At 39.6% G+C, this 25,340-nt stretch overlaps 1 protein-coding gene across 6 annotated transcripts in view; it reads left to right on the forward strand.

Annotated features, from left to right (window-relative positions):
* Positions 1-25,340, forward strand: part of CRADD (CASP2 and RIPK1 domain containing adaptor with death domain) — a 192,007-nt gene that overhangs the window by 25,042 nt on the left and 141,625 nt on the right. For 2 of the 6 annotated variants that reach the window (XM_029206640.1, XM_029206639.1), the window contains exon 4: positions 13,784-13,851. The exons of 3 other annotated variants lie outside the window; for them this stretch is intronic. In XM_029206640.1, coding sequence (XP_029062473.1) covers positions 13,784-13,821 — 38 coding nt within the window. In that variant the 3' untranslated portion in view covers positions 13,822-13,851. Of the gene's footprint in view, positions 1-13,783; positions 14,460-25,340 lie in introns of those variants that run through there. One more of the 6 variants, XM_029206638.1, reaches the window with a different exon arrangement.

Consider the following 25,340-nt stretch of genomic DNA (forward strand, 5'->3'; position numbering starts at 1 on the left):
TTTTGAGCCTTTGTGTAAATAATAGTAGCAAAATAGCAAAACTGGAAATTATTAATTTGGAAATCTGAATTTAACACTCTTAATTAAAAGACTTCTGGATTAGGAAGTAGAAGGTCAGGTTCTAATTCCATCTCTCCAACTGGAGAAGAAATGAGGGAGCTATACCAAACAGAAATCTTGATTCCCGTGGTTCCAGCCAGGCACGTAGAACTCATCCTTCTTTCATCTTGCGCTGCACCAACCGTCCTCCCCAGTGTCTATCCCATGAGCAGGGCTTCTAAAATATCCCCCACATCTGTCTGCTAGTCTCCTTCCCTTGCCTGGATGACTGCAGTAGCCTCACATGGACTCCCTGTACAATCCATTTTCCATACAGCAGCCACAACCATCTTTTAAAAATACAAACCAGATTATGTTGTTGCTCTGTGTAAATCCTCCTCCAGTGGCTTCCCATTGTCCCGAGAATCCGATCGGAGCTCTTGCCCAGAGCCATGAGGCCACTGTGGTGGGCTGCTCCCATCCCATTGACGTTCTCCTGCCTTATCACTGTGCTACAGCCTCGCAGGCCTCCGTTGTCTGTCCAGTTGGCCACCATAGTCCTCCTTGTGGGCTTTGTTCTAGCTCTTCCCTCGGTCGGGTATGCCCAGCTCCTAGTTTTGCTGTGAACTAGCCCCTTCTGGACACTTTTTAGGTGTCAGTCCAAATTAGACACCTCCCAAGTCACTTTCTATCATATCATCATTTTGCTTTATTTCCTCCATAGCATCTAACATAATCTGAAACTAACCTCTGCACTTGATTGGACTTGTTTTTACTTGACTAGTGAGTTACCCTTCCTTCAACTGTAAGCTCCTTGAGAAGTGGGGTTGCAGTAACTGTTTGGTTCACCCTCCATCCCAGAGCCAAGGACAGTGCCTGCCCCATAGAAGGCATCAGTAATTATTTTTTGAGTAGGTGCATTAAAGCACCAGGTAATCACAGAGGTTCTTGAAATTGAAAAAAATTACTTAAGTGAAATAATTTGATGCTTAAGATTATTAATTTTTAGGGCTTCCCTGGTGGCGCAGTGGTTGAGAGTCTGCCTGCCGATGCAGGGGACATGGGTTCGTGCCCTGGTCCAGGAAGATCCCACATTCCGTGGAGCGGCTGGGCCCGTGAGCCATGGCCGCTGAGCCTGCGCGTCCGGAGCCTGTGCTCCGCAGTGGGAGAGGCCACAACAGTGAGAGGCCCGCGTACCGCAAAAAAAAAAAGATTATTAATTTTTTCCCATATTTAGGACTCTGAGAACATTGTGATTAAATTCCTATATACTATGGATTCCCTTTTGTGTGCCCATGTGTTAGTAACAGGTCTTTTGCGGAGGCAGGACCATTTCAAATGGGAAAGAGAAGTCCTCTGTACCCTGGTGATAGGTTCCTGTTTGCCTGAACATGTCAGACAGACCACCTTAGTGCTTTTAAGTGGTAAAGTTGAAATTCCCCCCATTCACTTCCCCCCCATCAGCTGAGCTTTTGCATTAGAGTGACCATTGAGCAGGTTTTCATACAGAAGATGCAAGAAACTTAGTATCATGTGGTTTGACATTTAGTCAGACTTGCTTTCATTATTTAGTTTAGGTTGAACACATCCCTTTTCTTTTGAATTTAACATGTAAGAAAAGCTCCCAGAACTGGAAGACATGGAGCTGCTAATGTTCTGACTTAAATGGAAAGAACAGAATTTATGTCCTCTGCTTCATTTCTTAAATTCCTGTTTAACTTCCGTTTTATTGATTGTCAGAGCCACATAACCAAAATGTCACTCTATTTACTTTTGATGGTGTTACCAGCCACTTGTGCCATTTAAGCAGTTTTAGAAATGTAATGTAGTATAGGAATATAAATACATATGTTTTTAGACATGTGTTATGCTGAATTAGTGATTTACTGCTGCTGAAGGAATGGTTTTTGTGTGAAAGAAATGGTTAGTCTTTCACTGACTATTCTTATCAGAGGTTAATACACTTTCTCTTCTCTGATTAAATTCTGGAGTTCTCTTTAGAAAAATGCATGTACCCATATAGCTTCCAGTGACATAAATGTTGATTTTTTTTGGTTCCTTTTGTTATGTTTTTATTGTTGTTACTGCTAATGAATTAATTTCCAAGCAAATATATACTTGTAAATCTGGAAGATGATATTTTTCTCTTAAAAGCATTTTGCCATTTTCACATTGTTATGCCCCTAGCTTATAGGGTATTTTCTTGATAAGACATTTTCTTCTGTGGATTTTTAAAAAATGGTGTAGTCATAGGGAGTGTGATCATATTATGAAAAATGTGAGTGATAGAATATGATTAGATGTACTTCAAAGTCATAGTCTATGTGAAAAATTGATGCTTTAAAGCATTTATGACCAAAATTTGTTCTTTTGGGGTTACCCTCTCCCCCCTCCTCAGGTGCTCTTAATGTTTCTATATTTTTTTGGTGAACCAAACATGACTTGAAGAAGGTAGTGGGGGGGAGGGAGGAGTTGGAGGGGTATAAAATGAGCAGGCTGCTTTCCCGGGAGCCTCTCACTTGCAGGGTCTGAAATGACTGCTTTTGGGGAGAAGTGATATTCACACTGAGGGAGGTAAAAATGCCTGCCCATTTTGAGGAGCTTTTGCTTTCATAATAGAACTTCATTGTACAAACAAAAGGATGTTTTAAAGGAGAGGACCATTTGCAATTGAGTGTTTTCCATTCAGGTAGCATCTGACAGAGAATAATTTTCAGAGATTTTTAGTATTGCATGCAATCATAGCTTAACAGTTGGATCTTATTATTTTTTTTTTGGCTGCACTGCACAGCTTTCGGGATCTTAGTTCCCCGGACCAGGGATCGAACCTGGACTCCCTGCAGTGGAAGCGTGGGGTCCTAACTGCTGGACCACCAGGGAATTCCTGGTGGAAATGTACACATTTCATTTCTGTTTTAAGTCCCACCCATGCTTTTTAAGTAGTGTAGTAAACTGTTTTCTTACCTGCAGGGTGACTGAGTGAAACTATGTATAATTTGCCCAATAGTAATTCTGCGATCTGTATAATCCAATGTATGCTATGGCTTTTGCACTGGATAACTTTCAGATGACTTTTGTTTTGCCCTGCAATCTTATTAGTAAGATTGATTCAGGGTACTCATTCAAAGTCACCTAATTTGTCTTCCTCATGTCCTAAGAATCAAATCTCTGAGCAGAGCAGCTGCTGGATACAGGACAAACCTTGGACTGTGTGTATCTGTCATTTTAAAAAACGATTGGGGGAGAGACACTCTGTAAGTAGTGATGTTCTATGATGATTTTTTTTTTTTTAATAAATAAAACGATTGCTATCTAACAAACTACCCCAAAACTTGGCAGGTTCAAACAACCATTTTATTTTGAAGGTTAGGGATTCAGGAAGGGCTTAGCTGGGTGGCTTGTCTTTGATCCATGTGCTGTCAGTTGAGGTGGTTGGAGCTGGAGGATCTGCTTCTCAGATGCCTTTTTCACTCATATGTCTGGTTCTGGGGTCGGGATGGCTGACGGTCGATGCTGGCTCTTGGCAGGGGGCTCAGTTGGGAGCTGTTAGTCTGAACACTGCCACATGCTTCTCCATGTGCTTGGGTTACTCACAACATGGCAGCTGGGTTTTTAGAGGGAGCATTCCCAAAAGGTGTGGGTGGAAACTTTAAGGCTCAAGGCTTCTTATGACATAGCCCTGTAAGTCCGAGAATACCACTTTCCCTGCATTTTATTGGTCGAGTAAGTCACCAAGACTGACCCAGACTCAAAGTGAGGGGAATTATCCTCCACCTTTCAGTGGGAGAAGAAGCAAAGAATTTGAGGCCAAGTTTAATGGCTGATGATGGAATCACATCAGGATAGCATTTATTTAATCGCAATTTATGCCTCTCCTAAGGTTCAAGTGGCTTAAAGTACAAATACTAATAAGTAGTTTCATGTACTGGTACCCCCATTCCAAGTGGGGGCACCAATTAAACACCATCTCTGAGGTCCTCCATTCCAGTCATGTAGTGCCCTAAAAGTGGCATGACTGTAATCTCATCTCATAATATCTAGAAAGATGTCAGTCCTCTGAGTCATTGTGCAAACTAGTTTGTCGAAAGAGTTCAAAGGAATCATAGATCTTACAGCTGGAAGGGACTCTAAGGGATTACATCATCATTATCACCTTCCAAAGAGATTTATTGAGCTCTACTGGGTGCCAGGCCCTGGGAATGCAGAGGCGAATATGACAGAATTCTTGCCCTTGAGACATAGTTGAGAAAATAGGACTGATACGTAGGAGATGAATAGAAATTCATAGACTGAGTGGCAAATACAAGTACAGGTGAAATGTGTACAGAAAGAGAAGTGATCAGTAGAGGCTGTTGGGTCTGGGAAAAGATGTAAAGAGAAAGGCTTCTCATCACAATGAAACATAAAACCGATTACCTGCAAGTCCCTACGTGACCTGGGTCCCTGCTTCCTCTCAGCTCCTTTTCTGCCTCTTTTTTCCTCACTCACTGGCCTCCTTCCTTGAATATGCACACATTTCAGGACCTCTGCATTTGCTTGTTTCTCTATCTGGAATGCTCTTTCCCCAGATATTCTCATGGCTTCTTTTCTCACTGCAATCAGATCTCTGGTCAGATATGCCCTCCTGAAGCCTTCCCTGACTACCTACCCTGTCTACTTTCTACCCTTCATCACCATTTATCTCCATGAAGGCAGGGCCATTGTCTGCCTTGTTCATTATTGTATCCTCAGCAACAAGAAGAGTGCCCGGCAAATAACTGGTGCCCAATAAAAAATGGTTGGATGAATAAATGGGTAAGTGAATGTAGAACCTTGAAACAGGGGAAGGATTTAGCAAAGTGAAGAACAGATGGTGTTGCTGGCTGCCTGCAAGGTAGAGTGAAAGAGAAACGAAAGTGTACATGGTACATTCATAAATTATCTGTTTCAATACCCTGACATCAGGGGTCATTGTTTTATAACCTTGGGTCCTTCATACTACCTTCTTCCTAGCTCTATGTGATAAGCACTAAATTAGGGCTTACAAGGGAGTGATTCATTCAGACTAGAGTGGCTGGGTCATACATGGCCTCAGTTGTAGGAGAACTTGCCATTCCTGAAAAATACTCTGTACTATTACCACTTCTTTGTCTTTACTCCTGTTCATATTTCTATCTGAAATATCCCATGTTTTGTTGTGATGTTGAAATTCCACATGAATGATCCATTTCCTCCATTGTACTTAATATTTACATGACTTGATTATCACATAAGGACATTCTGCTTCAACTGGATGTATTTGTGTACATGTATTTCTTTCATTTGAATTCAAACTCTTAGAGGGCAGAGCCTGGGTCTAATTCATCTTTCATTTACCTATACAGTACATAAGAGATTCTTAATAAAAATGTGTTAAATTTAATTAAGTATGAGAAATGAGTGTACTTCAGCTTCTAATGTAAAACAAATGCGTATGCCTAGAAATCAGAAGAGGCAATGCTAAATTCCCAAGGAAACAAAGCAATAATAAAGTATCTTCATGCATGGACTTTCCTGGTCTATTTGATCTGTTTAGCTTCCTCATATTGCATTCATGATTTGCAAAGGGTCTGTAAAATCAACAACTTACACATTTTATTTCAGTTATCTCTTGCTGCATAACATACCATCCTAAAATGTAGTGGCTTAAAACAGTAACAGTTTATTATTTCTCACAATTTTGTGGGTTGGCCAGGCTCAGCTGGGTGGTTGTTTTGCTCCATGTGGTATTGGCTAGTGTCATCAATATAGCATACGCTTTTCGTTTTGGAGCTTGGCTGGGACTAGAATGTTCAAGGCACCTTTACTCACATGTCTTGTATTAGCTGTAGACAGGAACAACTTTGCTCTCCTCAATAAGGCCTCATTTCCCCTGGTATCTAGACCAGCCTCCTTAGAGCACGGTGGCTGGATTCCAAGCGTTTCAAGATGGAGGTTGTCACTTCTCTTGAGGCCTAGATCTGGACCTGGCACAGCATCACTTTCACCACATTTTGTTGCTCAAAATGAGTCACAAATTCAGAGGGAGGGGAAGTAAATGTCACCTCTTGATGGAGTGGGGATCATGCACATTCAGGGATGGGAGGAATTATTAATGGCCGTGTTTACAGACTATATACATCAGCATGCTTAGATATTCATTAATATTATCTTTTCAATGAGAATTAGAACATTTTTAGTAGAGTCTCAGGCCTTTGAGTATTATTTGAACCATTTGGCTTTGAATTTTGAATGGTTTCTAGAGAGAAGTGCTGTGAACATTTTGGGCATAATTCAGTAGCAGCTGAAGACGATCATTGACTGTGTTGACCTTGTTTTTTGCTCTGCTTGCCATTTGTATTGTGTTGTACATGTTCCCTTCATTTGTGTGGAAGTTGGAATCATAAGCCAAGAGATCTGAAGGGTGGTCCTGAACTCTTCTCTGGTTCTCAGTGTAACTTAGAGCAGGTGACTCCAGCAGCAGGACAGGAAAGCACAGGCCACAAAGCAAAAGGAAACAAGCCAGTTTGCTCTCGGCTGATATTATAATGTGAACAGATGGCGAGGGAAACTTGAATTACTCAGCTGCTGTTTGGCCTCCATCTTCTCTGCCCTAACTGGTTTCTCTGATTCTGTTCTTCCCACATAGCAACCAGAGATCTTTAAAAAATGTAAATTTTTTTATTTATGTCATTCTCCTGCTTAAAACCCCCCAATGGGTTTCCATTGTACTTGTAATAAAATACAGACTCATCATAAATTGGCTTCTGTTCCCACCTCTTCAACTTCCCCTCCTGTGACTCTTCCCTCCTCTTTATGGTTTAGCCACATTTTGTTTTTTTCTGCTCCTGGAGCCCCCCAGGTTTATCCTGCCAGGTTCATCCCATCTTAGGTCCTTTACACTTGCTGTTCCCTCTCTCTGGAACACTGTTCCTCTAGATCCCTGTGCGGCTGGCTCTAGATGACCTCAGAGAGACCTGTCATGACTCCCAGACTATAATAGTGCACCAGGCATTCTCCCTCACAATTTCTCTGTTCTGTTCTTTCTAGAACTGAATCCGTTTCTCAATTTTCACGTGTATAAAAATGGGGTTGATTATAACAGAACATACTTCATAAAGTTGTTAGGAGGATTCAATTAGTTAATATTTAGAAGGCTGCCTGGCACATGATATGCTCTCAAGTGTGAGCTGTATTACTATGTCACTCTTTACTACCTGCTCACTTATTTGCTTGTTTATTATCTTTCACCCAGCACTAGATTGTCAGCTCTTTGCAAGCAGGGACTGGTTTTGCCTGTCTTGTTCATGTCCCATTTGTATTCCCATTCTGTTGGCATATACAGTAGATCTTCAATACGTACCTGTAAAATGTAAGAGACTTTTTAGTTGCTCAAAATGAGTGTAAGATTTTTGATCCAGAAGAATTGTATTCCAGGACACTGAAGGAACTTGGGGATAATTAATTATTGTTTTATTTTTATGGAATTTTGAAGAGTGGAGAAATATCACAATTATGAATGAAGGTAAATGCAATCCTGAGTTTCAATAGTGAGGAATATGGGTTCAAAAACCATAGACTGAGGGGTGGGAGGAATTGGGAGACTGGGATTGACACATATACATTACTGATAATATGTATAAAATAGACAACTGATGGGGAACATACTGTATAGCACAGGGAACCCTACCTAATGCACTGTGGTAACCTAAATGGGAGGGAAGCCCAAAAGGGAGGGAGTATCTGTATGTGCATGGCTGATTCATTTTGTTGTGCATTGGAGGCTAACACAACATTGTAAAGTGACCATACTCCAATAAAAATTAAAAAACAAAAACAAAACAAAACAAACGGAACCCTCCCCCCATAGACTGAGAGGGAGCCTCATGCTATTTGTGGGTAGAGTTCTAGAATGGATTATTGAAAGGATGGTTTGTGAATGCTTAGAACAGTGTTGCTTAGTGGGAAAGTGGGGCACCCTTAGAGAAAAGAGACCTAGAAAAATAAATTGTGTTTTTTTCAGGTCACCACTTAGTTTGGTGGCAGAATCAAAATGAGAATAAAGACCCCCTGATTCTGTTCCAAGGGTGTTTTCAAACTGGGATCTTAGAGCTCCTCAAATTCTATACGCCATAGAGTCTTTTTTGCATGTTTTTATTTTGAGGATTAGCTGGAAAAAAAAAAACACTTTTGAAGACAGTTTCTCAGTTGGGGAGCATTGACCCCTGGAAGTTAAAGGACATAGTCTCAGAGGTCCATGAGATTTAATTCCGCTCCCCACTCCTTTAAAAGAGATCTGAGCAGTACTCTAGGTTAAGAAACTCGGCATTGTGATGTTTTGCCAGTTTATCTGAGTAACCAAACAGTGCGTGTTGTCCATGTACAGAAAACAGCACGTTCTTCCATTAGACCTGTGTTGTCCTGTACGGCAGCCTCCCATGTGTGGCTTTTGAACAGTGAAACTGTGGCTGCTTCAAACGGATATGCCCTGCAGTGGAAAATGCATTCTGGATTTCAAAGGCTTAGTACCAAAAAAAAGTGTAAAATATTTCATAATTATTTACTTTATTTTGAGTATCTGTTGAAGTGATCATATTTTTGTCAATTGGGCAACCTAAAAAGTATTATTGGGGCTTCCCTGGTGGCACAGTGGTTGAGAGTCCGCCTGCCAATGCAGGGGACATGGGTTCGTGCCCCGGTCCAGGAAGATCCCACATGCCATGGAGCGGCTGGGCCCGTGAGCCATGGCCGCTGAGCCTGCGCGTCTGGAGCCTGTGCTCCGCAACGGGAGAGGCCACAACGGTGAGAGGCCCACGTACCGCAAAAAAAAAAAAAAAAAAAAATTATTAAGAGTAATTGCACCTCATTTTTCTTTTTAAAAATGTGGCTGCTTAGGTCACTAGAAAATTTAAAATTGTGTGTGTGGCTTGCATTGTTGGATGGTGCTGCATTAAACCTGTTGCCTCTCCCAGGAGGAGAGGTTAAGGAATTGGTGAACATCACTGTGCAGGTGAGGTGATGTGACAGCTACCTTCAACCATTTGGATGGCTCTCATTCATAAAAGAGATTCTCTCTGTTGTGTATTTCTCAGAAGGTGGAAGGAAGACAAATGGTAGAAATGTCAGGGTAATATACGAAACACCTTTCTAAAACAGTTGTCCAAATATGGTTATGGGCTCTTTCTAGAGGTAGTGAATCCCTCATCATTATGCATAATTCAAGCAGAGGCTCGATAGCTGCTTAATAGGTTATTTGGAGAGAGCTCAGGTGGTTAAAATGAATTCCCCTTCCAATCCTGAGATTCTGATCCTGAAATAAAATCAGGCAGAGGGCTGGTTTTTACAGAAATATAAAATAGATGGATTCTGTGGGCAGGAGAAGAAAACAAAATTTACTTCACTCTTTGTTTCCTTTTCCTTTAAACTTTCATATGAATGTTTTTTAGGAGCTTTGAGGAGTTTTGCGTTCTTGGTTACAGACAACCGTTTGGTTCTTTAAGCCTGGTGCATCTGGTGAGCAGTGCATTGGTTAGGAATGTGCTTGCCACCAAGTCAAGCAAACAAACAAAATCCACCAAACTGACAATGGCAAAATAAGTAGAAACTTATTTCAGTCATGTAACAGGAAGTCTGGAGATCAGCTGCTTCTGGCATCGGTTCGTTGGCTCAGAGGCATCAGGACAAGTGTCTCTGTTCTTCTCTTGGCTTTTGTTTTCCTTCTGGTAGCAAGATGGCTGCAACTACCAACAGTGCATCTGTAAGGCTGGAAGGTAGGGGAAGGAGTAGCTCCTGATGCATCTGTCAGTTTTATCTGGAAAAGCAATAGTCTTTTCAGAAATTGCCAGCACACTTCCCCCTTTGTTTCAATGGCTAAGAGAGTCATATGGCCACGCCGCTCCCAAATCTGATTCAGGTGCTTCAGGGTCAAGAGGGAAGACCATCCAGTGGCCACTGATGATTTTTGCCTAGGTCGAGTTTTATTCAACATCTCCTTTTTAGAGATGAGAAAACTGAGGACCAGAGAAGTTCATGCCTTTGAACTTGTAGGATAGGACTAAGAGTTCTCACTTTGCCCCTTCTACCTCACTAACTTCGTTAGCAAGGACAGCATAGTCCCCCCAGATGATAGGGCATGTTGGATATAATTGTCACTATCTTGGATCTTTTTAATGTAGGTTTAGACATTTTGTCTTTCTACGAAAGAATTTTGAGCAGGTGAATGTAACGTGTACAGTAAGGAGCAGCCTTATAGTTTTTACATTTGTCTCCCCATTAATTTGTTGAATTTCCCTATCAGTGTTCCCTGTGCTTCTCTTTTTAAACCAGTGGCCCATTATGAGTACGAGTGGAATAATATATGTGTAAGAATAAAACAATTTTAAGCCACCATGATTACTGGCAGTGTTCAGCTGAGTATCTGATTGTCACCAGCTGCTATACATACTCCTTGGATATGCAGTTGCATATTCTCAAACCGTTCTGCTTGGAAGGAAAAAAATATTATTGATTGATTAAAAAAATAAAAATTGAACCAGATTCCACTACCTCCTTTAAAGACTCAAGTCCCCCCGCCGCCTGCCTCCTTTCCTGCCCCATTGCTCCTAGCAAAATCCCTTGTGAACTACTTTGGGAAATGATGGTGGTGGCAGTGGTGCGTTGGTATTTGTGAGAGCAAGAAAATGAGAGGTTGGAAATATATAAGAAAATCAAGTTTTGCTGAAGAGGAGAATTGACCTGTGGAGTATTGTAAGGCAAAATGAGGTTGGTGTGTAATAATGGAAAGAATTTGATATATGAAATAGGGTCCATTGTGGGTTCAGAAGCTGGGGACATTTACTTTGACCATTTAGGGGCACAGAATTTGATAGGAAACTAGCTAGTTGTGGAATCCTTCCTCTGTCTATACATTATATATAACTCTTTCTTAATCCTCAAAAACCTCTCTCTATGAAGAAGGTATTTCCCGCATTTTGCAGGGAAGGAAGCTCAGAGAGATGAACTTTTCCAGGGTTTGAAAGCTAATACATCATGGTGTTATTTAAACCCAAGGCTGACTCCAAGACCTGTGACTCTCCTACTGAGTTAATCTGAATGTTTGCAAAATCTGCAGCTCTAATTGTTTTTGCGGTTAATGTTATTAAACTGGCAACAAGTAAATAGTTTAGCTATTTGATGACTCTCTCAACTTTTTGGGCTTATTCATTTGAGACCATGTATTATTTATTTGGAGCAATGTATTTTTACATTTAACTACATATTTGATTTTTCTCAGGTCTTACTTTTTGTATTAGTGAACCAAGCTTTACTAGTACTCTTTTTTGGAGGGATACCTCTCTTATCAGGCAAAAATCTTATTCAGATAAACAAATACATGCCATGACAATAAAGAACTACAAGTTATTATTTTTCCCCATTCTTTTCTGCTGTGCATCTTACCAGGTAGAAGTTTAATTTTCATAGCAGGAAAGAACAAGTAGCAACTTTGTGAATGGTGGCATTTGAGATTAGACTGATAAGACAGTGAGTGACCTACAGCAGAGCAGTTAACAGAAAGGAACAGAATTGTTGCCGAAGACAGAGGAAGGTCTATTGTAACTGAAAGAGTAATCTTTGTCACTTGGCCATCTCAGTTTCATGATAACGTGAAGAAGCAGGAACCTTGGAATTGCTCTTCTTTATATTCCATTCCTGGATAATTACCAACCATACTCAGATCTTGAAAGGTCCTTTTATTTTGTGATTGCATCTTTCAGCAACAACTCTTATTATCCTATTATGCAATTTGTCTCATTTAAGATGCTCAGGTGGGAAAACTTTCAGGCTCAGCAACTGTAAAGATCACTATGATTGAGCGTTTCATGGCACTTTCATTCACTTTGCTGTTGAGCAAGCAGGATTCAAGGCAGGTGAATTCTTTCCAGATGTGCTTTTGAATAACTGGACAGATCCCTGGGGTCTCTTCAGGATAACCCAAGTGACTGTGTATTCTTGCCCCCTTTGTCCACACATAGCTTCCTGTGGTCACTCTGCAGAGGGCTCTGTAGTTGTGGGATGATCTCACAGTTCATACTGAATTCAGGAGGACAGGTAGATAGTCCTCCAAGCAGCGGATCCCCAAGCTTTCCTAGGTCTGCTTGTTTGGGTACCAGAACCCATCCCTCTCCAGGAAACACGCAGCAGTTTTGCTTTCATTTGCTTTGGCACCATTTTAGGCATGAAACGGAACCATTTTCTCCCAGAACATAATGTCCCTGTGTAGAAGTGAGTGATAGCAGTGAAGAGTCTAGAGCCAGGCCTGTTAGTAACTAATGCTGAATGACTCAACCTGACACTGATGGCCGTCTCCTGAGGTTACTGAGGAGGGGAGGTATGGGAAGTGTGGTTCCTTTACCCACTGTGCCCAGCCCCCAACTCAGCGATGGGCTACCAGGAGGGCTGAGCCAGTGGGAGAAGCCAGCACGTGGATGGGGTTTGCTGACGTGTCCTGATGTGGAAGACAGGGCACACCCAGCTCTGTATTAATGGCAGGCATTAGGTCTGAAGGACTGAAATCAGCTTCTAGATGTGCCTCCTCCTTGCCAGGCATGTTCAGGGGAGAAACTGGGACCCACCTTAGGGGTTGGCGTCAGCTCTTTATGAAGCTTTTCCTGACAATACTCTGTATTCCTGGAGGAGGACTTCGTGTTGTTCTCATGGGTTTGCCTCTAACACAGAACTTACGATGCTGTGTTATGCTTGTCTGTTTCCTTTTTTATCTCCCTAGACTGTGAACCCTTGAAGATAGGGATAGTATATCTTATCACTGTTTTAATTCTCAGTGCTTAGGTCATATTATGTGTTCACTAAATGTTTGTTAAATAAATGAAATAATAACATTCAGCCCCTTCATTCTGCACGGTACTCCATCCTGTCCAAGGACAGAATTTTATCAGAAATGATATTGATTATCCTCAGTTGGTACTCAGACTAATGAAATACAGTAGCATAGATATGAGTAGAGCTGAAAAATAAAGGTGATTATAAAATACATAGAAATAAACTTAGTAAGAATTGGGCAGAATTTATGAGAAAAAGACTTCCAAACTTAGCTGAGGCATATAAAAGAACACTTGAATAAATAAACATATCATGTATATTGGTGAGAAGAGTTATTATAGTAAATGTATCAATATCATTTTTTCCACATTAGTCTAAAATTTAATGCTATTCCAGTAGAACTTGCAATGGGATGATTATTCTGTGGAACTTGATAAGTCCAGAATAATATTGTTTGAGACTAATGAAGAATGAAAAACAGGGGAGAGTTCATCTCATCACATATTAAGACATTGTAAAATATAGTAAATAAAAACAAAATAGCATATAAGATAGAAGCCAGTATAACCTGGATTCCAAAACTTGATGAAGACATTATAAGGAAAAAATATGGACTTCATTAACATAGATGTAAAAATCCTTAACAAAATATTAAGTTGAATCTAGCAAACTGAAAAAAGATAATGCATCGTTACCAAATGAAGTTTATCTCAGAAGCTCAAGGTCAGTTTACCGTTTGAAAGCCATGTAATTTATCATGTTAACAGAATAAAAGAGAATTTAGAATTAGTCTAAAAACAGACTTGAGTATACATATGGAAACCTGGTACAAATCTACAATCCCTTATTTGAAACATTTGGGGCCAAACATGTTTCAGAATTTAGGGTTTTTAACAACATCTCATAGTCAAATTTGTGTTTGTTTCCACAGCAAAACTGATTAATAGTGACACTAAATGGAATAAATAAAGGCCAGAAATAGCATCAACATTACCTCAGGTAAGGCTTTGCTACCACATAATTTTGGCACCAAACTTTAGAAAACACAAACAGAAAGTTCTTTGTTTTCAAGAGCTTTGTGATTTCAGAATCTCAGGGAAGGAATTATCAGCTTTTTAACATAAAGTTGGCACATTTCAAATCAGAGATGAAAGGACTTCTGAAGGGTGTTGGGATTACATACGAGTCATTTAAGAGAAAAAGAAATAAAGTTAAATCCCTACTTTATAGCAAAATTAATTTTTTTGGCTGTGCCACACAACTTGTGGGATCTTAGTTCCCCAACCAGGGATTGAACCCAGGTCCTCAGCAGTGAAAGTGCAGAGTCCTAACCACTGGACTGCCAGGGAATTCCCAATGATTTATAGAGATTTTACTGTTAAAAAATTAAAGAATCTATAAAAGTAATAGAATAAACTATATACCCAGTCTTTATTTATAATCTTGTGATAGTGGAGATCTTCGTAAGCATTACACCAATGGTAGAAACTAAAGAATTAAAAAATAAAGAAGAAAAAGAAAAGAGAGATTAAACTATGTAAAAATTAACTTCTATACAACAAAGAACACCATAATAAAGTTAAAAATGAATACCAACACGGGAAAAATGTTGGCATCATATATAATAGCAGCCAAAGAGTTATTACCCATAATTTATAACAAGCTCTTACAGATTAATAAACAAAAGATGAATTCTCCAGCACAAAAAAGGACCAATTATATGAAAAGGCAGTTTGCAAGGGAAGAAATACAAATGGCTGCCAATATTCTACCAGTACTCAGACAATTAGGACTACTACAGCTTCTATAGCTACTGCAGCAGCTACAACCAGCCGCTACCATTTACTGAGTGTTTATTGTGCACCAGGGACTGGGCTAAGGGCTTTACACATAATGCTTAAGAAAATACTGAGACAGGTGTAATTATTTACACTTTGCAATGAGGAGTACACGATTTAGTGAGTCGAGGCAGCTTGTCCTAGGTCACACGTTTAGCAGGGCTTTTGTAACTCAGAACTGTTTGCCTCCAAAGCGCTTGCTTTTCAGTAGACACTGACTTACTGCCTCCATATATTAATGTACTTATGAAAAGAAAATCAAATGAAAGCAGCCTGAAGTTACCATTTGTTTTGTCTATCAGATTGGCAATGATTTGAAAAGAATACTCATTGCCAGGGAAGGTCAGGATGTGGAGAAGCCTGGTGGGAGTATCAATTGGCATGATCCTTCTGGAAGGCAGTTAGGCAATATGTATCAAAAGCCACATCCTTTGACATAGTGTTTCTACTTCTAGGAATTTATCTGAAAGGACTAATTTGACAAATACTCGTATGTACAAGGATATTCAATTCAATATTGTTTATAAAACCACAAGGTTGAAGGAAACTTACTTGTCCTTCAATGAAAGATTGGTTAAATCAGTTAGGGGAGAATTGATGATATAAAGCTATATTTATTAATTTTTGAACATTGTCCTATTCAAATTTATTATTGGATGGAAAAATAAAACAAAACAAAGCAGGTTGCAAAACAGTCCATGTGGTGCAACCCTATATTTGAGAAACTCAAATTGTTTATATATGCATGTATGCCAAGAAGAAAGTCTGGGACGTGGTGTTGACAGTGATGTAATTATAAGTGATTTATTTTCTTTATATGTTTCTGCAATGTTTATTGATTTATTTTTTGCTGTTACACATATACGCTGGTTTTTAAAAAGTACTTAAAAATACATATAATTTCCCCGTACTGATGGAACATCCCAACTTGAAGATTAAGCACAAAATTCTGGGGATCTAATCCAGGTCTGTAAATTTACTTTGCTTTTGTTAGGGGGTATTTAGGTACTTTCCATACTTACATTTTACTCTTTGAAAGTTGACATGGGCATGAGTTTACACATACACATGATTTCCCACATGTTTTTCCAAGAATTGCCAGGTTTCTTTTTCACTGATTGTGTTTAAAGTCATAGTTTGCCAGCTCTTTGGTTTACAAAAGCCAGTCAGTGTGAAATTGACGTGAATAAACTTTTTAATAGATATAAGGAAGTCCTATTCATGTTTGCCCAATCAGTAGATCAAGGTCAGATTTCCTTATTGGGCTGACACCTTCTTAATAACAAGTGGAGTTTTTAAAAGTAGGTTTAACAAATGTAGCTGAGGAATCCTGCCCAAGGGAAAGGTTTAGAAAAGTAGTATTTCTGATAGGGAGGCAGCCATGTTGGGAATATCTTAAAAGGCTTGATATAACCTAGAATTTACTATGAAACTGTGAAAAACTAATATGTGGCACGTGAGCAATTTGCACAGTGCTTTTCAACATCTTTCTAGCCACTCAGCATTGTTTAGTGATGAGAATTGTGGACTAAGGAGTGTACATTTTGGTGGTTTTTGAAGATTTGGATATAGGGATTTGAGTTCCACTTGATTGAACTGGCAGCTTAAGAAATAGATTTTTAAATTGCTTACCGAATGAAAAAGGAAAACACTTGTAGTGAAAATGCTGGTTGTAGATAGTTCTAAAGGCCATTTGGGGCAACAGAACAAGGTGACAATCACCAAGAAAATGGTTAGTAATGGGCTCTTAGAGACAGTGTCTTAATGCAGTTGTTATTTTAAATTATCTTTAAAGTGGTTTATTGACCCTGTTTTTCTGTTTTGACATTCTCTTTCAAAGGTATATAAGTTACACTGATACTATTTGAATAGTGCAACTCTTATGTAGCAGTTAAAGAGGGTGCATTTTGGAGTCAGGCGGACCTGTGTTAAAATCCAAACTCTACTACATAGTAGTTTTTTGACCTTTGGCAAGTTACGCAGTCTCTCTAGGTCTCTCTCAGTTTCTTCATCTCAAAAATACCAACCTTACAGGCTGTTGAGAAGATTAAGTGAGATAATTTTTATAAAGAGCTTAATAGCATCTGACACAGGTAAATGCTTAGGTTGCTTTAATGATTACGTATAGTTCAATCTTATTTAGAATAATTTTATAATAATATGTAGTATAATGGAAAGAATGTATGTTGTACTGTCTAATGAACCCACATTTGAACCCTGGCTGTGCCCCTTAATAACCCCATAATCTTGGGCAGGTCACTTATGTGCTGAGCCCGAATTTTCTCCTTCATGAAACGGGGTCCTCCGTAATGCTTACTTTGTCAGATGTTGTGAGGATTAGAGATGATAGGTCAAGTGTCAAACTCTGCGTTTGGAGCAAAGTAGGTATGCAGTGAATGGTAACTATTGTCATTGCTATGGAAGCTAATAAATATCAAAGAACCTCTTAAGGGCTTTTTATATTTTCCCTCTTTGTTTTTTACCTTTAGTTTCAATTCTTTAAGAAACTGGGTACACATAGCCAAGACTATGCAATATAAGAAAAGCTAAAGAAGTTATATAAAATTGATCATAGTACTACATTCGGTAAACCAAAAGAATAAGGGTCGGAAGTGATGGATTGTATTAATAGAGAAGGATGTGTACATAGGGCCTGGCCTTGGGGCCCTTGTCAGGGACTGGTCTCTCAGGAAGAAGCAGCATGAAGGGCAGTGGTTTCATTTCTCATAGTCGCCCCGTCACTTACTACACTGAGGAAGTGTATGTCATGGGCTTCGGAACCTGTGCTGGCTGACCAACTGGCCAGTCCTCTAGAACAGCTGCTGGAGGTGCCTGGTGCACTGGCATTGAGGGCAAGCCCGGCTGGCTGGCAAACACTTGTGATGTTATGCTAATGAGTCCTTCTGTGGAGGCTGCCCTCCCAGGTGGGCTTTGTCCACACACGGTCCATCTTGCTTCATATTTGCATGGTATGGTGCTTGTTGTATCCATTTGTCTGCCTGTCCTCCTGCCCTCCCTCCCTTCCATCCTTCTTTCCATCCATTCATCCTTCCTTCCTTCCTTCCATCCATCCATCCATCCATCCATCCATCCATCCATCCATCCTCTAAGTGCTAGCTATAGCAGTGAAAAACAGATAAAATCCTTGCCTCAAGGATCTTACATTTTAGAGATTCAAAGCATATTTATTTATTTATTTACTTGTTTATTTATTTTAGGCTGTGTTGGGTCTTCGTTGCTGTGCACAGGCTTTCTCTAGTTGCAGCGAGCAGGAACGGGGGCTACACTTTGTTGCGGTGTGTGGGCTTCTCATTGCGGGGGCTTCTCATTACAGAGGCTTCTCATTGCAGAGCATGGGCTCTAGGCGTGCAGGCTTCAGTAGTTGTGGCTCACGGGCTCTAGAGCGCAGGCTCAGTAGTTGTGGTGCACGGGCTTAGTTGCTCCGCGGCATGTGGGATCTTTCCGGACCAGGGCTCGAACCCGTGTCCCCTGCATTGGCAGGTAGATTCTTAACCACTGCGCCACCAGGGAAGCCCCTCAAAGCATTTTGAAACGTCAAATGTAGTATCTCATTTGCTTTTTACAATGAATATGTGAGTTTTGAATTTTTTAGTACTATTATTTGATAGATGAGGAAGTGGAGATATTTTGAGATTAAATGGCCTACCCAGGATAATAGTACTATGAGTAGAACCCCTTAGTTTTCATTCATGGTTTAGCACCCTTTCTCCTATGACACTATGCTTTCTATTCTAAATATGTTTTCCTTTATCAGAGCACTTTTTCATACTGTTTTCTTCTTGATATATCAGTCACAGGTAGCCAAGGGAATTTGAGTTCAGTGGACAAGCTTTATTTAACCTTTCAGTGTGTTCCTTTTGTTCTTAGGGTGAGATTTGAATCCAAACTGTCGTCTACAATGTCCTGAAGCATCTGGCTATGCCACCTTCCCAGCTTGTCTTGGGACACTTACCCTCTTATAACCTGCCTTCTTTCCTCACCTCAGAAGCTTTGTGTTCTTTCCAACTTCAGGCCTTTGCATATTTTGTTCCCTCTGCTTGGAATGCTTCTCTCTGTTCCCCCTCCTGTCCCTCCATGCCCACCTTCATGGAGTTTCACTCAACTCATAGATCTCAGCTTTAATGCCACTTCTGCGGGGAGGCCTTCCTCATCCCCCAGCCAAAGGTCAGGTCCCTGTGCCATACATACTTTCTCACAGCATCCTGTGGTTTTTCTTCGTAACAAGCCTATCACAATCCATGGATTTGTTTGCTGCCTTCGTCCCGTCTTGGAATGGTTAGAAGATAAGCTCTATGAGGGCAGGAACTCTGGTTATCTTGTTTCCACTACTGTTTCCCCAGCTAGCACTGGGCCTTATATTAGATGCTCCAAAAATATGGAATGGAGAGTGCCTGGAGCTAATTTATGGTTTGTTCAATTTCACATCCCTCTGGAATCTGATTCTAACAATGAAGGCAGTTTATGAAATGGTGTAGGTTACTCATGTTTCATTAATGTTTAAATAAGGAATGGGAAAGCAACTACTAAGGTTTGGAAAGTTAGTAAAGTGGCAGCAAAAAGTGACAAAGGGGAGAAACAAAACTCCATACAGAGCCTGGGGGAAAAGAGAATAAAACAAGTTATTTGTTTTTGTGTCCCTTTCCCACTAAACTTTGAGCAATTTGAAGTCAAGCACCAGAACTTGTTTATGTTTTATATTCTGAAAGAAAGTACAGTGCCTGGCTCATAGTAGCTCTTGAATAAATGTTGAATGAATGAATGAATGATATACCTCTTACCTTTGAAGCTGCCTTCTTGTGTTCTTAATGCTGAAATTAGAAATAGGAATAGTATGATTTATAGAACGAATACTGGATTTAGAACCAGATAGATATAGGTTTAAAACTGCATTGAGAATGGGAATAAGTATGCCTACCAAGTGGGCTTGTTGGGAGGGTGGTGTATAAAGTGACTGGCACATGTAAGAGGTCCTCGAGAGATCTTAGCTCCCCTTTTCTGCCTCTCTCCCTTTGATCTAGTCCCAGAAAAACTTTTGAGGATTATGGTACCTAAATTGTTAAAATAAATAAAGAGAACTTCAAAGAAAATCATGCCACTGGAGCTATGACATGAATCAGTACGTGGCACTCACATTTATCAGAGCAAGCATGACGCTAGATGCTTAAACAGCAATGCAGGACGTTGTGTAGGAATTGGAGAATAATGTTCTTATTATTCTTGTCTGTGGTCAGCCTGTTACTAGAAAAAGAAACCAAAATGATTTCTAAGGTCCTTAGGTTCAAACCTTTCTGTTTTGACCTCTGTCATTTATGTTTTTCCCATCTTTACTTACAAACATCACCTAACCCCAGCTCTTCCTCAGATTCTTTCTTCTAATAGTTTTATTTTGTTCTCCACAGTAAATTCTCTCTTTTATTTCCATCAATGGCATTTCAAATACTTTTGATGGGTGGATGGAAGGTGTGTTAAATTTAGATGGATCCACCAATTTCCTTGAGTTCCACACTGATTTCTTTTAGGATGTGACTAGGTAGCCCGATTATTCTCCCGTACCCCAGCTCCCATCCCCATCTAATTATGATACAGAGGACAGAGAATTGTGACCAGTTTTTCTTTTTCCTCTGAGGATAGAGCAAGAACAAATGGTTTCAGACTACAGCAGGACAGAGTTTGGATCAACCAGCAGGATGTATATGAGCCTTGCACTAGGCTCATTATGTTTAAAAGCTAGAAGTCATTTTACAGCCACATCAGGTTAGTTCTCGTTTATAGCACCTGTTTTTTTTCATGCAAAATATGCAAGGCTCTGGAGATACAAAAACAATTAGTTCCTTGAGGAGTTTGAGTCCAGCAGGGGAGACAGATGCATGAACAGACATGGTACTCTCTGATAGAGGCAGTGCAGGTACATATACAAGTGACACAGGAGGCAGAGATGGACTCAGATGTGGGACAGGTGAGGGGTGGTGGCATAGGCCGCCTGCTGAAGAGTAGAGCTCACTGTGTAGACGGGGTTGGAGAGGCTGTTCTAACTAGAGGAAAAAGCGCGTGGAGAGACACAGAGACATGTACTAGCATGGCAGGTGCAGGGAACTCCAAGTAATTAGATATTGTTTGATTGTCAAGTACGAAGGCTGTTGTGAAGTCTGGCAATGCCAAGGTAGGTTATAGAATTTCTTTCTTTGAAGTCTTAAAAATCAAAATGAAGCATTTATGTCTGCTTAGGTTGGTTTGGGTAGTATTTTTGCCAGAGGTAGAGGCATATACTGTATGTGTCAGAGAAAGGTCAATGACTATTTCTGTAAATGTTGAAGTTGTATTAAATAATTTAAGAGAAAGGACTCAAACTTTGCACTTTACTGTATTTGCTATTCTGGGATGTACAGTTTTCAAGTCACTTAACTAAGGCAGTCCGTTTTGTGGAACTCTTCTCCCTCTTCATGAAACAAGTACATTCATAAAAAGCAGTAGAAATTCAGTGTCCCCCTTTCTCCATTGGAGGGGTGTTTTCTTTTGGAGCAGAGGTAGTTCCCAGGGAATCAGTGTAAGAGTCAGAAAAAAAATGGAGGATGGCCTCTCCTGGGCCACTCTTGGCTGCCTGGGAGTGAAATGGAACCTCGGATATTGTGTACCTTTAAATCGTCCATGTTGCCTGTTTCACGGCCTCCCCAGGCCAAGGAACTGGCTAGTCAGTTTCTAGTTCTCAGAACTGGAGCAGGACTGCTGTGCTTGCAGTTGCATGCTTTTTATGGAACAGGGAATGTTGTTTAGGGAATTTAGGCAGCTGGAACCTGCCACATTAGCAATTTGGACTAAGGAAAAATTTCAGAGTGAGAAAATACAGCTTATTATATAATTTCACTTGGGTATTTAGGAGGCTGAGAGGGGAGATGAGAGTATTATGAAGGCAAGTAGGAGAGTTTCATAAACAGCTCCCTCCCTCTCTATTCCTTTTTACTGTAAGAGCTGGATTTAAATAGGGTGATCACGTGGCCCATTTTGAAAAGGGCAGTCATGTTCTTCTGCTGTTTCTTAGCTGTTTTGTCAGTTGGAGCAAAACAACAGCACTGCTCACTTTTTGCAGGGTTAGAGGAAAAAGGAAGGGCTGGCAGAAGAATGGGGTGGGAAGCTAGAGGAGAGAGGAGAGGCCAAGAGTGTCAGACTGTGGGGACGAGGACCTGAAGGAGGCCCCTTTGGCCTCAGGGATGGGGCCTGGAACTCTGCCTTTTTGAAGCCTGTTGACGATCTCATCCTAATTTAGCCTTTTGTGGAATCTTCCATGAGATGTGGTTGCCAACTTCAGCCTTCCTAGAGAATAGAGCCTGCTGAATCTGTTATGAAGTCTACCCAGAAGAGTTGGCAAAGCAGGCCCCCTCCTTAGAACCAGGATAACACTGACAGAAGGTGAAAGTCCGCTCCTCCTTTAAGAAAACACAGTCAGTGCCTCACACCTGTTTCACCCGCACTGCACAAAAGAAAAAAAAAAAACCACCGGCCCTCAGCAAAAACTAAAACTGACGTCACTGTAACCTTTGGTTATTCTTTTTTTGTGCGTAAAGTGTCAACCTCTTGTTTTATCTTGTAAACAATGGAAATCTTATTTCTTTCCAGAAAATTACAAAAGGTAACAGGGACCATATTCAATCAGAATAAAAATCATAAGTAACCCAGAGAGTCTGGCTTAAAAAAAGAAAAAAAGGAAAAAGAAAGAAAGAAAAAAGAACATGTCCTCTCGGCCTTAAAACTTGTCTTAAAGGGAAATCATTTAGGTTCCTGGTGGCTTCTTTCTTCATCATACTAACTTCTGTTAGCAAAGTGTGATTTTGAAAGGATGCAGGGAGCTTGGGAAAAGAGAGCTTTATATATTTTTTGTTTTTCCCTTTCTCCTCCCAGCAAAATACAAAGGTATCTGACCGTAGGGATGCTTAAACTGAGCTATTCTGATTGACAATGGTCAGGACATGGAAGTGTGGTGCCCCGGGATGGGCAGCTGACCGGATAAAGGACCTGGCTGGCTGTACTTTCCACCTCTCTCTCCTACACCCAAACGGGGAGATTTGAGCAGTGGTTAATGTAGCCTCTTCTCCTTTTAAAAAAATGTGTCCCCTGCTCATTTCCAACACAGATTTGAGGTTGTTACTCGCTTATCTTAACAGAACATGTGTCTTGAAAGTATTATTTAATATAGAATATAATGTTATTTAGATCTTATTAAATTATCCTGTTTTTAGGGTATGCCAATGGACTAAATTTGTCTGAACTACTGAGATTTAGATTATCTAACTTTTATTGGCATTGGAGGATTTCCGTAAAAAAAGAAGCTATTGAGATTAAATATCAATATCATATAAATCTTTCTAGGAAAATATAATCGAAAGCATCAAGGCTCCTACAGTTGGTGGTTTCTGTTATCTTGGTTCACAGAGCTATGACAATGTCATTGAATTTCAAGAATTCAAAAAGATAAAAATAAAACTCATAGTTTTGAGATGGAGAAAGAGAAAGATCCTGGAAGTTGTCTTCGTTTTTAAAATAGTCATTCTCACCTTAAAAGTACAAAAACTGTTTTTCATTTATTAAGAAAAAACCCTGCCAGCTTATACTCCTGAATTAATGCAAAGACCAGTATTTTATAAACACTACTAATAATTGTGGAGGCTACTGTTGACAACTCTGCTTTTGATTTATTGCAAATATGCCTTCAATTTTCTTCCCCATTACCAACGACCTTCTTTAATTATAATAGGACTTTCATACAATATTTGTATTGTTTATTTTGAAGCATCTAACTTTAAAAGAAGTTTACTGATTTTTATGGCAAAAAATACAAATGTTTTTATTTTAGGATACAGACCATAAACTAAAACGTTACTGGGGGAGTTTGGCCAAAGATACAAAAATATATGGCAGGAAAAGTATACTTGCCTAATACTGTGTACATTTTTACAACAGAGCAAATGACATCTGGATTTAGAGTTTTAACTAGTAGTAACCTCATTTGTTTAGTAATGACTTTTAAAATAGAAAAAGAAAAATCTACCGAAGCAGACCAGGCACTTACTAGATATTGAACTTGGATGAACTGAAGTTAGTGAAGCAGGGTAATTAGAATAACTTTATCAACACCTAAATATTTCTCCTTTTCTTTAACATTTCAATTAAGTGTGAAGAAGTCCCAGAAATGAGATACCCATTAGCTACATGAAAGGAATTCTTAGGATTATAAGCTAGCCACACTTTTCTATGGCACGAATACTGCTTTTTCCTTTCTTTTTTTTTTTTTTAAATAATTTGGAGGGGATTTTAAAATTTGTTAAGCTTCCCTAACGCTGTGGTTTACCACAGGTTTTGCTTTTAATAAAAAAAAAGAAAAACTTTTAAAAGAAGCTATCTGAATCAATTCATTTTTGTTTGTAGTCAGTCATTTTTGTTTGTTATTGTGATTAAAAATAAGTGGACTATATTTCTGTGAAAACCACATTCTTAATGTCACTACCTACCTAGAAAATATAGGAGTCATACTTGATCATTCCTAATCATTTTGAAATTCTCTGGTCATTTTTTTTAGGGCCAGCATTGACTAATAATAATTGTGTGGCTCGTTATTTATTCTTGTCATAGTAGTTTAGTTATTTTTGTATAACTATAGTTTTTTCAAACTAGTTGGAAATGATTCTACTTGTGATTATCAAAGTATGTACATTTGGTAATTTTGTTGTATAAAATACTTAATACCTGTTCAAATCTGTTTGAGTTTCGGTTTTAAAACAGCTCTGTAGTTTGGTGAGTCCTGCAAAGATTCCGGCTTTCTCCGTGGCCTGCCAGCCAAATAATTTTTGCAGCATTTTCCTTTGCTTTCTTATAAACATTTAAAAAATTTCCTTGCTTTTTCGTAAGTTCAACGGTTACGTTAGAAAGCACTGAAGTTGCTATGAAATTGCCCTTTAGATTTTCATATATTAGGGAGGAATGATAGATTTTTGCATATCCCCTGTAAGTTGTTAAAACAAATACTGAGGGCTGCTATTCTCATGGAGCTGTATACTTGCCCTATTACAGATGAAATGATTATGCCTGACTGTATTGCTTTAAAATGAATTTTGTTGCTTTCACGCTTAGGCAAGGATATTTAAATTTATTTTTGTTCAGTGTATCATGTAATATACTTCTCCCCCATCTTGTGCTCCCAAATTTGGGATAAGCATTGAATCCTTTTTGGGCTGCAGGTTGCTGTCTGATTTACTAGAAAGCGTGATGCACGTAAAATAGTGGCTAATGATTATGGAGTCCCACCTTAAAGGTTATCAAGAGAAAAAGTTAAAATATCAAGGAAGGTGCTACTACAGTAAAAACCTTATTTCCTCTGTAAAACCGTGGTATCTCCTAGGAAGCCTTGGATCTTATTCTCAGCTACCAAAAATGTTTAAATATGAAAGTAAAGATGACATGAGACTGTAGTACATTGTTCTTAAGGCCCACTGTTCTCCAGGTGCATGGTTGTTAATCTTGGTTTGAATGTATAAATTATATAAGATTCATTTGCAGATAGGGTCGATGGAGGTTAGTACGTGGGGTTTTAGAATGAGGAAGCTGATAAGGTATTACTCATCAGCCTTTCTGCTTCCGTTT

This window comes from Monodon monoceros, unplaced genomic scaffold (assembly GCF_005190385.1).
Source record: "Monodon monoceros isolate NGI ecotype Baffin Bay Population unplaced genomic scaffold, NGI_Narwhal_1 Super_Scaffold_6, whole genome shotgun sequence".
Classification (NCBI taxonomy): Eukaryota; Metazoa; Chordata; class Mammalia; order Artiodactyla; family Monodontidae; genus Monodon; species Monodon monoceros.